Raw genomic sequence first — 13,823 nt, forward strand, 5'->3', positions numbered from 1 at the left:
CAACCTCAAGCTGCTGGAGGAAGTTTTGGAGTACATTGTAATTACGCAAGAGATATTAACAGGCAATGCGTTTATTTCTTTTAAAATGTGAAATGTAAACATGAATTATATAGTGAGTGAAAATAGGTGTTAAGAGAAAAAGATAGCAAACCTTAAACAAGCAGTTGACTTTAAAAAGTTGTGACTAAAAATTTCTTGGTCATGGTATAATGTTATTGTCATGGTATAATAGAGAGTTTTCAATCAGTATGTTTCTTTAACAAAAAGATTGATGATCCTTTTTTTTCCCCCAGAAAAATAGAAACCTCAATGAAAGCAAATAAGATTAAGATAAAACTTAGGCTTGTTACTTTTTCTTTGGGGTTTCATTTTTCTTCTTCTTTTATGATGTGGCAGAAGGAAAATGTATATAAGACCTGGGTTTGAATTTTGGTTCTTTCGCTTGTTACTAGTTTAAACTTAGGTAAATCATTTAATCTCTGTAGGGCTCACTTTCCTTTTTTGAAAAATAAGGGGTCAGATTAGATTGGGGTCAGCAGCTTTGAGCTAAAAATGGTTTTAACAGTTTAAAATATAATAGGAAAACTTTATTTAAAAATATAAAAAACCATTCTTACCTTGAAGGCCAGGGTCTTAGACTTGATATCCGTGATTCCTTTTAGCTCTAGAATCACTACATTATCTCTAAGGTCCCTTTTAGATTTGCGTTCTAAATTTTATGTCAGTGATTGAAGTAAGGACTTATAGTTGGGAGATTTGGGCTTGAATTTTTTTTAACCTAGTGTTTAGAACACTGGACTGAAAGTTAAAAACAGAGGTAGGATAGTGTATTTTTATAATCTAGGCGTGATATACAAAAAATTGCTTCCTCTTAACCCTCTCTTCACTCTCCGTATGTTTATCCATGTGACTAACTTTTCTGGGACTCATTTTCCTCATTATAAAAGAAAGGGTTTGGACTAAGTGATCTCTATAGCCCCTTCAACTCTCACATTTTGTGACTCTTAAAGTTTAGGAAAATGGATGGTAAATTTGTTACTCTTTTTTTTTTTTTTTAAAGGACCAATAGGAGCAGCTACATGGCTCAGTGGGTTGAGATCCAGATCTAGAGACATGAGGTTCTAGGTTCAGACCTTCCTAGCTGTGTAACCATGTGCAAGTTATTTAACTCTAGTTACCTAGTCCTTACCACTCTTTTGCCTTGGAAGCCGCACTTAGAATCTGTCAACCTGGAAAAACATAGAACCATTAAAGCATTTACAAAGAACAAGTCTTTAATCAGGACAAGGGAGACAGAATTCTTATGGCCACCACACAGAATCATGCACAACATCACACAGAGGCAAGTTCTGGGACTCTGGGAACAATGTCTTTGGGAAAATGCATCAGGAATGGAATTGTCCATCATGGGAATTTCCTATGAACTGAAGAACATGGAGTCTTATATACACTTTGGGGGAAAAAAGGAAAGGAAGGACAACTGATTGACTTACATGGAGAGAAGGGAAGAAGGGTTCCAGCTAGCAGCTGGACTGCCTGGGAAAGGCCTAGATACAATGGGAGAAACTTCCAAGACAAAAGGGTACTTAAGATTTGATTATGTCTACTATTGTTTAGGCTGAGATTATTGGGGTGCTTGAAGGTTTATTGTTCAGTCTAGGAGAAGCCTACTAATCCTATCTAGGGTGATTCAGGGGTTCCTGAGGGTTTCCTAAAACACATCATATCTGTTCTAAGAGAGAAAATAAGGTTTAAGAAAAAAAACTGATGGATATTTGTCATAAATAAAGGATAAATGACTTCTGATGAACATCACGAAGTAGTTATGATGCCTTTTTAATAGATGAAATTTTAAACTAGTCAATCAATAAACATGAAAAAAATCTTTTATGTGCCATATGATATAAATTCATATGTGTACATTTGTGACCGTATGAACTGTTCCAGGCCGGGAATATATTGGTGCTAAGTGCAAGGTCAGGACTTGATGAGACTAAATTGTTGAGACAGTTACAATAACAAACTTCTTTTACTGGATAATAATAGTAATTATACAAGCATTTTAATAGGGATATGTTATTGAAAGGTGCGACACTCTAGGTACCCTACCCATGAGTAGTACCTGGATCAGTAGCAATAGCAGCACATGGTGGAATGAGAAGTCCATTAGGTCCAAAGAGTTATATGTCCTTCTTGTCACTGCCTTTCATGGAATTTGTCAACTTACCAAAGGCAGGTCACAGTACATTTTACCAGCTAGATTGAACAGTAGCTTATTGAGGTTTTGCCTATATTCTTGTACCAGATATCTCTGACTAAGAGGGGCTATGCTTGTGACTTGAGTCACTTATACCTACTTATTCTAAAAAAGCCCAATGGTACTCACATTAATCCTCCCCTTAGTCTTTATCCTGGCATATTCCTTCCATAATGGAAACCATATTTTATGTTTAATAGTAAATGACCTGGATTGTTAGGTGTTGTGCGTAATAGGAATAACACATGAAGTACTCTCTTTTTTAAAAAAAAAAAAAAAAAAAAAAAGGAAAAAGAAAAGAAAGTCATTGCAACAAAAATCCTAGCAACTCTGAAGTTTGAGCCAGGTAATGCCAGGATGAGTAATTAATTAGGAGGTTATAATAGATCCTGAGTTTACAATAGATTCCATCTTCAATTGAAGATAGCACCCTGGCCATGCAGACATTAGGCAGCCCACAGTTCAGCTTGCTGGAGTGACTGCCTAAGTTCTTCATCCCTTAGGTATTCACTGGCACCTGGCACAGAACCAGGGATGAACAGCATATTCACAACAGGTAGAGCCATCTTTATTTGTATCAGGCATCAGAGATATTTGAAGTGTCCAAATAAATTGAGAAATTCCCAGATGGTGAGAGTTGGCATTTTTTGCGGGGGATGGAAGAGTTAATAAAGATACTATTTTAAAAGACTAAAAATTAAAAGACTTTTTTTACAGTAAGAATAAGATAGTGAAGAATTAAGTAAGTGAAGGAGCCTGGGATACTCTTTAATGCATTTTCTAGATCACAATACTCTATGTGCTTAGAATTTTGAATAACTTACCAGAGGATGGAAATTATAGGATGCAAGAGAAGAAAATGTCCTTAGGTTGGATGCTCAGTGACTACTAATGTAGTATATTAGGTGATGACCTCAGAAAAATTATAGCTTTAAGGGCCATTGCTTTTAGTCGCTTATAGAGACAGCCAGGTGGCATAGTGGATAAAGAACTATGCCTAGACTCAAGAAGACTTGAGTTCAGATTAGATCTTAGACACCTTAAAAATCATTTAACTTTTGTTTGTCTCATTGTCCTCAACTGTATTGTGAGACTCTAAGGAAATAATAATATTTGTAAAAGTACTGAGCATAGTGCCTGGCATATAGTAGGACGTTTTTTTTTGTTTGTTTTATTTTGCTTTGTTTATGTTTTAGTAGGTTTTTATTGATGTCGTTTCCTTTTTAAATTAAAAAAATTTTTTTAATTTTTATTAATTGATTTATAATTTATTTTTTAGAATATTTTTTCCACAGTTACATGATTCATATTCTTTCCCTCCCCATCAAATTCCCTGCTCCCTTCCCCCCATCCTCCTCATAGCCAACGTGCAATTCCACTAGGTTTTACATGTTACATTGATCAAGACCTAATTCCATATTATAGATAGTTGCACTGGAGTGGTTGTTTAGAGTCTATATCCCAGATCATATCCCCTTCAACCCATATGGTCAAGCAATTGTTTTTCTTCTGTGTTTCTACTCCCACAGTTCTTCCTCTGAATGTGGATAGTGTTCTTTCTCATAAGTCACTCAGAATTGTTCCGAATCATTGCATTGCTGTTAATAGAGAAGTCCATTGAATTTGATTGTGCCACAGTGTATCCATCTCTGTGTATAATGTTCTCCTGGTTCTACTCCTTTCACTCTGCATCAATTCCTGGAGGTTGTTCCAGTCCACATGAAATTCTTCAGTTCATTATTCCTTTGTAGTGATTAGGAAATTACTTAAGGCAGTGATGGGCAAACTACAGCCTGGATCTGGCCCGTGGGGAATAGTTTGCCCATCATTGGTCCAGGGTGATTTTAAATGGAATTTCTCTTCCTACCTCTTGCTGCTGAGTTGTGCTGGAAATATATAAAGATGCTAATGATTTATGTGGGTTTATTTTGTATCCTGCAACTTTGCTAAAGTTGTTGATTATTTCCACTAGCTTTTTAGTTGATTCTCTAGGATTTTTTAAGTAGACCATCATATCATCTGCAAAGAGTGATAGCTTGGTCTCCTCAATGCCTGTTTTAATACCTTCAATTTCTTTTTCTTCTCTAATTGCTACCGCTAGTGTTTCTAGTACACTGTTAAATAATAGAGGTGATAATGGGCATCCTTGTTTCACTCCTGATCTTATTGGTAATGCTTTTAATTTTGATGGTTTTAGATATATACTGTTTATTGTTTTTAGGAAAGGTCCTTCTATTCCTATACTTTCTAGTGTTTTCAATAGGAATGGGTGTTGTATTTTGTCAAAAGCTTTTTCAGCATCTTTTGAGATAATCATGTGATTTTTGTTGGTTTGCTTATTGATATGGTCAATTATGTGAATGGTTTTCCAAATATTGAACCATCCTTGCATTCCTGGTATAAATCCCACCTGATTATAATGAATGACTCTTGTGATCACTTGCTGGAGTCTTTTTGTTAGTATTCTATTTAAGATTTTTGCATCTATGTTCATTAAGGAGATTGGTCTATAGTGTTCTTTCTCTGTTTTTGATCTATCTGGCTTTGGAATCAGTACCATATTTGTGTCATAAAAGGAATTTGGTAGAACTCCTTCTTTGCTTATTATGTCAAATAATTTGTATAGTATTGGGATTAGTTGTTGTTTGAATGTTTGATAGAATTCACTTGTGAATCTGTCTACTCCTGGAGATTTTTTCTTAGGGAGTTCTTTGATGATTTAATTCAATTTTTTTCTGAGTTTGGATTATTTAGGTATTTTATTAATTCTGCTATTAATCTAGGCAATTTATATTTTTGTAAATATTCATCCATATCACCTAAATTGCTATATTTATTACCATATAATTGAGCAAAATAGTTTTTAATGATTGCCTTAATTTCCTCTTCATTAGAGGTGAGGTCTCCCTTTTCATCTTTGATACTGTTAATCTGGTTTTCTTCTTTCCTTTTTTTTTATTAGATTGACCAGTACTTTGTCGATTTTATTTGTTTTTTCAAAGTACCAGCTTCTAGTCTTATTCATTAATTCAATAGTTCTTTAACTTTTGATTTTCTTAATTTCTCCTTTCATTTTTATGATCTCTAATTTAGTTTTCATTTGGGGATTTTTAATTTGTTTGCTTTCTAGTTTTTTGATTTGCATGCCCAATTCACTGATTTTTGCCCTCCCTAATTTGTTAATATATGCACTCAGGGATATCAATTTCCTTGAGTACTGCTTTGGCTACATCCCACAGGTTTTGGTAAGATGTCTCATCATTGTCATTCTCTTCAATGAAATTATTATTTCTATGATTTTTAACTAACTGATTTTGGAGAATCATTATTTAATTTCCAGTTAATTTTTGATTTGCTTCTCCATCTACCCTCACTGATTATTATTTTTTATTGCATTATGATTTGAAAAGGTTGCGTTTATTATTTATGCTCATTTGCATTTGTTTGTCATGTTTCTATGCCCTAGTACATGGTCAATCTTTGTGAATGTACCATGTGCAGCTGAAAAGAAGGTGTATTTCTTTTTGTCCCTATTTATTTTTCTCCACATATCTATTAACTCTAATTTTTCTAGGATTTCCACCTCTCTTACCTCTTTCTTATTTTTTGGTTTGATTTATCTAGATCTGATAAAGGAAGGTTTAGGTCTCCCACTAGTATAGTTTTATTATCTATTTCCTCCTTGAGCTCTGCCAGTTTATCCTTTAGAAATCTGGATGGTATACCATTTGGTGTATACATGTTGAATACTGCTATTTCTTCATTGTTTATACTACCTTTTATCAGGATGTAATTACCTTCCCTATCTCTTAACCAGACTGTTTTTACTTTGGCTTTGTCAGAAATCATGATTGCAATTCCTGCCTTCTTTTTCTCAGTTGAAGCCCAATTGATTTTTCTCCAGCCTTTACCCTTTACCCTGTGTGTGTGTCTACCTGCCTCATGTGTATTTCTTGTAGGCTACATATGATAGGCTTTTGGTTTCTAATCCACTCAGGTATTTGCTTCCATTTTATGGGTGAGTTCATCCCGTTCACATTCAGGGTTATGATTGTCATTTTTATATTCCCCAACATTTTGGTATCTTCCCCTAGTTCTGCCCTTTCTTCTTTCGCTATTTTCTTTTAAAACATTGGTTTGCTTTTAATTAGTTCTCTTTATCCCCTCCCTTAGTTTACTTCCCTTTCTGCCCCCTTCCTTTTTGTTCCCCTCTTATTATTTTTTAGAGTCTATTAAATTCTCTCCTCTGTCTCTTCCCTCCCTTTTTGAACTCCCCATCCCACTACACTCCTTGGTTTTTCCCTGTAGGGTAAGATAGAATTTGATATCCCAATGGATCTAACTGCTCTTCCTTCTCAAAACTGATTCCTCTATGAGGAAAGTTATGTATTACTTATTAGCACTCTCTTCCTCTCCCTCTTATAATAGTATTCATTCCCTCCCCTTCCCATGTGCCTCTTTGTGTGGTATAAATCATCCTATTTTTCTTATTCCTTAAGTTTCTTGGTATACTCTTCTATCACCCCTCCCATTTTCTTTTTTTTTTTTTTGCATATCTTCTGAAACCACTTAATACCCCAACCCTTTCCCTATGAATAATTCTTCTAATTACTATAATAGTGAATACAATTTTTGAGAGTTACACATAACATTTTTTCATATAAGAATACAAATAATTTGATCTTATTGAAGCCCTTAAAGGAGCAAATTTAAAAAATATATTTTTTCTTTCCCCTCTCTTTCTCATTTACCTTTTCTTGTTTCTCTTGATTTTTGTGGTTAGATATCAGACTCTCTGCTTAGTTCTGGTCTTTTCTTTACAAATATTTGGAAATCTTCTATTTTGTTGAATGCCCTTACTTTCCACTGGAAATATATAGTCAGTTTTGATGGGTATGTGATCCTTGGTTGTAGACCCAATTCTCTTGCCTTTCTAAATGTCATATTTCAAGCCTTGTGGTCTTTTAGTTTGGAGGCTGCCCAATCCTATGTATTCCTGATTGCTGCTCCTTGATATCTGAATTGTTTCTTTCTGGCTTCTTGTAAAATTTTCTCCTTGGCTTGGAAGTTCTCAAATTTGGCAATTATATTCCTAGGGGTTGTCTTTTGAGGATTTAATGTAGTGGGAGACCTATGGATTCTTTCAATGTCTATTTTGCCCTCTTATTGAGGAATATGAGGGCAGTTTTCTTGGATAATTTCTTGTAGTATCGTGTTGAGGTTCCTACTAATTTCTGATTTTTCAGGAAGACCAATGATTCTCAGATTGTCTCTTCTAGACCTGTGTAATAGGGAATAAGATAAGTGCAAAATTTAGAAAAGTATATTGGAAAATGCAAGCTTGAGTTGAACATTCTAAGGGCTTTTGGAATGTGGCAGAAAGGGCACAGAGCTTTTGAACTCTGGGACAGTTGGGAGTTTGGCCACTGGTAGAGGAGCTTGTACCCTGATCTCACTGAAGAAACCCCACTTGAGGAACTATAAAAATAGGTCTGGATCAGCAGCTTCAAAGGATGGACCTCTAGGTCTTTGACAGCCCATTGGAGTGACGCAGTGGAGGTAGTGGACTGTACCAATATCCTGGACTTTGGGACAGCAGAGAACATTGTTGGAGCAAGCAGTGAGATCCCCAAACCCTGTCAAGCTTGTATTTAGTCTAGTATAGTGTTGTGCAAGTTTTATCCTCCCTGTCCTGATTTCTTGGACCACCTAAACCGCTGTGTCTTCCCTCCTATAGTGGTTATGAGTAGTTTGCCCCATTTCCAACTTGCTCTACCTCATTTTATTATTAAAATCCTTCTATGTTGCTTCCTGCTCTCTCATAATCCCAAAGGACTCACAAATATTTAATTAGTTTTTCCTGGCTAAATTGAGTGTGTAACTGTCATACCAAGTTTTTCAGACTCCCTTATTTTCCTATTTCACCTGTATTCTTGGTCTGTCATTTTCTCCGTGAGATATTTCATGTTTACTTCTATTTTGTTAATCTTTGTACTTTGTTTTATTAATTCTTGCTGTCTTGTGAGATCTTTGACTTCTACTTGCCCAATTCTAGTCTTTAAAGACTGGTTTTTGGCTATAATGTTTTGATTTTCCTTTTCGGTCTGGTCTATCCTGCTCTTCATGGTTTCCAGCTGTTTAATTTTGGTCTCAATTTTCTTATCATTTCCTTTTATTTTAGGGGCTTCTTTCTCCAATCAGGGGTCTGTGTCTTTTAAATTTTAATTTCTTTTTGAGCTATTTCCCACTTTTCTTCCCAGATCTCTTACACCTTCCTCATGATCTCAGATTTGAACTCTTCAAAAGCTTGTGACCAATTTCCATTTTTGGGGAAGGTTTGAATGTGTTTAATTATTTGTCCTCCTCTGTTTTCTCCTCTGTAGTCTGGATTTTTTTCTCTGTAAAAATTATCCAGGGGGGCAGCTGGGTAGCTCAGTGGAGTGAGAGTCAGGCCTAGAGACAGGAGGTCCTAGGTTCAAACCTGGCCTCAGCCACTTCCCAGCTGTGTGACCCTGGGCAAGTCACTTGACCCCCATTGCCCACCCTTACCACTCTTCCACCTATGAGACAATACACCGAAGTACAAGGGTTTAAAAAAAATTATCCAGGGTCAGTGCCTTTCTCTTGTTCTTTCTGGTGGTAGAAAGTTGTATTTCATTGCTGGCCATCACTATGCTGGTTTTTCCTTCATAGTGTTATATTGAAACTCTGGGAGTAGAGAGTCTCACTGTTGATTGACAGGTGAAGACTGTTGGACATCAGAATGTTCCCAGAGGCCATGAGGACAGGGGAGAAAGCAATTGGCTAGGTGGGTATAAATACCCTGGCAGCCCTGACTTTTGGTTCCTTTCCTTTCACTTGGACCTGAGATCTGTAGACCCTGGTCTATTGGGATCTGAGGCTTGCTTGGCTCAGCCTTGCAAGAACTCCTGTCTGAACCTCTTTGACAATTGCCAACCTGTATCTAGACCATGAATCCTCTTATTCTACTGTCCCCTAGATTTTTAGGTATTCATACCATCTTTAGATATCTAGGTATCCTGGGACTGGGGAGGGATCCAGGAAGTGGGCAGGAGAAGAAGAAGAGGGTGGAAAAGGGGTGGTTCCTGAAGGCTGTAAAGGCGTAACATCTGGCAAGAAGAAGAAGCTGAAATAAATCAAACAATAGCTTGCTTGCTCTGGTTTGGCTGTGGCCAGGCTGAGCCAGAGGAGCTAATAACAAGCCAGAATCACTCACCTGCCTACAGCTCTGAGGGATTAGTTTATCAAAGTTTAGTTCAGGGTTTCCTATTCCTCTTCCCATTTCTTAATATTCCTTCCTTGTTAAATATTTATAAAACTCTCAAGTACCTTCCTGGAGTGGTTGTTTCATCACTTCTCTGGGAAGGGAGCAACGCAGTCAGATAAACGTGTCCAAGGCTAATAGAGCCCAATATCCACCTTAATCAACCCCAGGTGGGACCTGACAGGGATATTCATCCATTGACCTGAAGGATCCTGCCTGGGCACTGTTATAAAGGAGGGAGGTGTTACAACATCTAGCTAGGTGGCAAGCCTCACTAGCCACATATCTGAACTACCACTACTGTCACCCAATTAAGAGTGGTAGTATCCAGTTTACCTTCTATCCCTTTTATTTATAACAATAGCCAAAAGTCTGAGTGAGGAGGGTAGGCTCTCTGTGTATGGAGCTATGGAGCAGTTTTTGCCTGAGGCTACTTTTTCAGTCTGTGTGACTTCTATTGTGTGCCACCTCTATCTCCATGCCCAAGGTCCTTGCTCTTTAGTCTCCTTGGGTCTTGAGTCCAGCTACTCTCAGGGATCAGTCCCTGGTGCTATTAATCAGGTGCCAAGAACTTAGAGATTGCCCCATGCTCACTGTAATTCTGGCGTACTGGCTCTGACTCTGGCACAGTAGATGGTGTGGGGGAGGGTTGAGCAATGCAGTTTTGTTGGGAGCTATTTTACCCTTATAGTGTGGAAATGCCCAAATCCCAAATACCTTTGATGCTATGCCCTATCGTAGATCCCCTTCATTTATTTGGATTTGTTTTTTTGTCTTTTTGATGCATCATATATGGTCAGTGGTGAGGAGAGTAAAGAGTTTTGCTACTGCTCTGCAGCCATCTTAACCCAGAAGTCAGTGTGTGTGTGTGTGTGTCTCTCTCTCTCTGTCTCTGTCTCTCTGTCTCTCTGTCTCTGTCTGTCTGTCTGTCTGTCTGTCTCTCTCTCTCTCTCTCTCTCTCTCTTTTTTTGGTTTGGTAAATGTAGACTTTGTTGATATGACAGATTTTAAACTATAAACTGTCCCTCATCAATTCCAATGACAGTCACAGCCAGGGCATTCTGTGCCACATCCCGAAGCAAGCAGGCTGGCAGTGCTTCCATAGTGTTCCGGTCATGTGTGGAGAAACTTTTGCTGTATCGAGTGTCTTTGGCATACTTGATCACGAGGCACTTATACTGGGCAATCTGGAATCGTCGGACTCTACGCATGAGTTCTGTGCTTTTCCCGGAGAACATAGGTCCCAGGATCACCTGGATTTGCCCCGAGACTTTGCTGGGGGAGCTGAGTAGCACGGTGGGAAGGTTAACGCAGCTCATTCTGAGTCCAGAGCGAGCAAAGAAGTAGTGCACCTAAGTCAGTTCAGCTGCTCTCCCGTTCTCTCTCTCTTTTAAAATGCTAGCATCTTCTTTGCTTAGAGAGTCATCTGATAGATTATTAAATCTTAGGGGCAGCTGGGTAGTTCAGTGGACTGAGAGTCAGGCCTAGAGACAGGAGGTCCTAGGTTGAAATCCGACCTCAAGATACTTCCTAGCTGTGTGACCCTGGGCAAGTCACTTCACCCCCATTGGCTAGCCCTTACCACTCTTCTGCCTTGGAGCCAATACATAGTTTTGACTCCAAGACTGAAGGTAAGGGGTTTAAAAAAAAAAGAATTAATATTTTTTTAAAGGGAGGAGACATCAGTATAATTGATCACTACATTAAAAAAATTAGAAAATATCTGCAATGTACAACACTAGTGAACCTCCAGCCTCTAGAGTGACAGTGTGGGTGTGTATTCGTTTCCCCTGTTATTTTCTGTTATAAAATTGTTATTTTCCCCTGACTTTTAATTTATATCATTGTCACTTTATTATTTTCTGACCTCTTCTTAATTCTTTTCATCAATTCATATGATTCTTTCCATGACTGTATTTGTTATAGTCATAATTTCTTATTGTTGTAACAAGCAGAAGATGAAATGATGGAGCAAACAAGGTTTAATCTTCTGAGCATATTGACATGCCAATTACCCAACAAATTGGGACCAGGCCTTTTCTTTAGATTACAGCTAGATCCCCAATACAAGGGGACACAGACTTTCATACATTAAAAACAACTGATCTAATTAATTTTATAGGAAATTTTTAGAGGATATCAAATTAACACAGAGGAAATAAAGCAACATTTGTTAGTCTGATTTCTAATTGGATGAAAGTTAAGGGACTTAACAAGTTGTGATGGCTCAGACTGAATAGGTAAAATTCCCTAAATTCAGGAAAAGTGGTGTCCCACTCCTCCCATCTATAAACAGTAAAAGAAACATGAAAACAATAACTGATTGCTCATTGTGAAACCAGTTTTCAGATAAGACAGTTGCCTGAGAGGTGCCATTACAAGAAAACTCCATACATCAGTTTGAGGATCTGATTATGTTTTTGGTCAGCATAACCTAGGTCCTTGGTCTCTAAACAGCAGGTATAGGTGACCAGTTTCTTAAGGATATATCTAAACAGTTATTTCAGGTGATCCAGTTTCCCAGCCACACAAAGCTTTGATGTTAAAACATTTGGTGTGTAAAAATTTAATATAGATATTTAATATGGATATGGCTCAGTGTCTAGTTCCTTTCAGCATAATATAGTTTCCTTTTCTATCCATGTTTATGTTGTGAATATTATTTTTTATTTTATAGAATGATTTTTGGATTCAGCTCCTACATACATTTTTTTCCTCCAGCTTTTCATTTTTATTCATATATTTCTCTGCTTTTAAATTTTTTCTTGTTAGCAATTTTTTTCCTAGTCATTGTCACTCTTTTTAATATTCTTGGATGGTTCAATCTATTCATAATCAAAGTTATGAGTTTGATTTATATTTTCCTTCTGATCTCAAATGTCTATTTTGGGTTTTCTCTTTTAGACAGCATTTATGTTATTGTCTTATGGACATTTCCTCCTTTCATGCTGTGTTTCCACCCCCCTCCCCTCCATCCTGTGTTCTGTTCTTAGAAATGCTCAATTTTATAGGTGGATAGCTAGGTGGTGCCATGGTCTACATTCAGGAAGATTCATCTTCCTAATTTAGAAACTGGCCTCAAGACACTTACTAGCATTGTGACCCCTGGGCAAGTCTCTTAGCCCTATTTGCCATAGTTTCTTATCTGTAAAATGAGCTAGAGAAAGAAATGACTAACCACTCCAGTATTTTTGTCAAGAAATCCCCAAATGGAGTCATAAAAAGTTGGACAATTGAAAATGACTTAACAACAGCAAGTGCCTAGTAAGAATTTTCCATGTCCCTGCTTTTGTATATCATTTTTGACCTTTGTTCTCCCCATGATCATTTTTGATCCATTTGCCTTAAGATATCTTCTCTAAATCTGTGCTCTCTCACTTTGTTGAACCTCTTTAATTCTCCTTCCTCTGAGGCAAAATGTCTCTTTTAAGCACAAGATCCCTACCCATGTTAAGTTTTCCATTTCCCCTTATATGGTAATTTCTTTCTTCCCCCAAAAGAGCATTCAACAGTGGTACCCCCTCCTTTCACTAAAACAAAATTTGCCCTTTAAAAAAAATCACTATTTGCCTCCTCATCCATTCTCATGTAGTTTCTCTTCTTCCTGAGAAACTGTAAGTTATTTTTCTTTCAATGTTAATTTTTGACTTGATCTGAATGTGTCACATATTCTTCTCTATCTTCTTTTCTCCCTTTTTGTGTCCTCCTTTTCTGTAGTTAAGTTCCACAAAAACATAGATTCACCTATTGTTGGAGTGTTGTGATGTTTAATCCTTTTTGTTTCTGTCCTTCTGTCTTTTATCACTTTTTTTTGATGTCTCCTTATACCTTTTTCCCCCTGTGCACTTTTAGAAAGAAATTTAAAAATATCTCTTTTGTGATTCAGAAGATACTCTAGGATCTTTCTGTTCTATGAAATGATAGGAATTGGTGCCACGATTATCTATTCATCCATTAATCAGTCAAAAAGCAGTTATTATGTGTCTGGCACAGTGTCCATAATGGGAATATAAAGAAAAAAGAAAATAACCCTTGCCCTTAGAGAACTTCCATTTTAAAGGGGGGAAGACAACATATATAAATCAGGACATAAAAGAAGAGATGGAAAATTACCTTAAAAGGTGATGGCATTTAGTAGCTGAGGGCATTAGGAAAGACATTCTGAAAGAAATGACACTTCAGTAAAGTTTTTTTTTCCTGTGACTTTTGAAATCTTTTTATTAGCAGCTTTTACAAGGGCAGGAGGAGGGACAGTGGAGGTCGTGGGGCGCCCATGAGCAA

The 13,823-nt window shown here is 37.1% G+C and overlaps 2 protein-coding genes across 2 annotated transcripts in view; one reads left to right on the forward strand and one right to left on the reverse strand.

The window, feature by feature from the left end:
* UVRAG (UV radiation resistance associated) overlaps window positions 1-13,823 on the forward strand; it is a 436,868-nt gene that overhangs the window by 182,781 nt on the left and 240,264 nt on the right. The window lies entirely within an intron of this gene.
* LOC123239070 (thymidine kinase, cytosolic) lies at window positions 10,550-10,861 on the reverse strand. The gene has a single exon (XM_044666341.1). The coding sequence runs from the start codon at window positions 10,859-10,861 to the stop codon at window positions 10,550-10,552; it is 312 nt and encodes a 103-aa protein (XP_044522276.1).

This window comes from Gracilinanus agilis, chromosome 3 (assembly GCF_016433145.1).
Source record: "Gracilinanus agilis isolate LMUSP501 chromosome 3, AgileGrace, whole genome shotgun sequence".
Lineage (NCBI taxonomy): Eukaryota > Metazoa > Chordata > Mammalia > Didelphimorphia > Didelphidae > Gracilinanus > Gracilinanus agilis.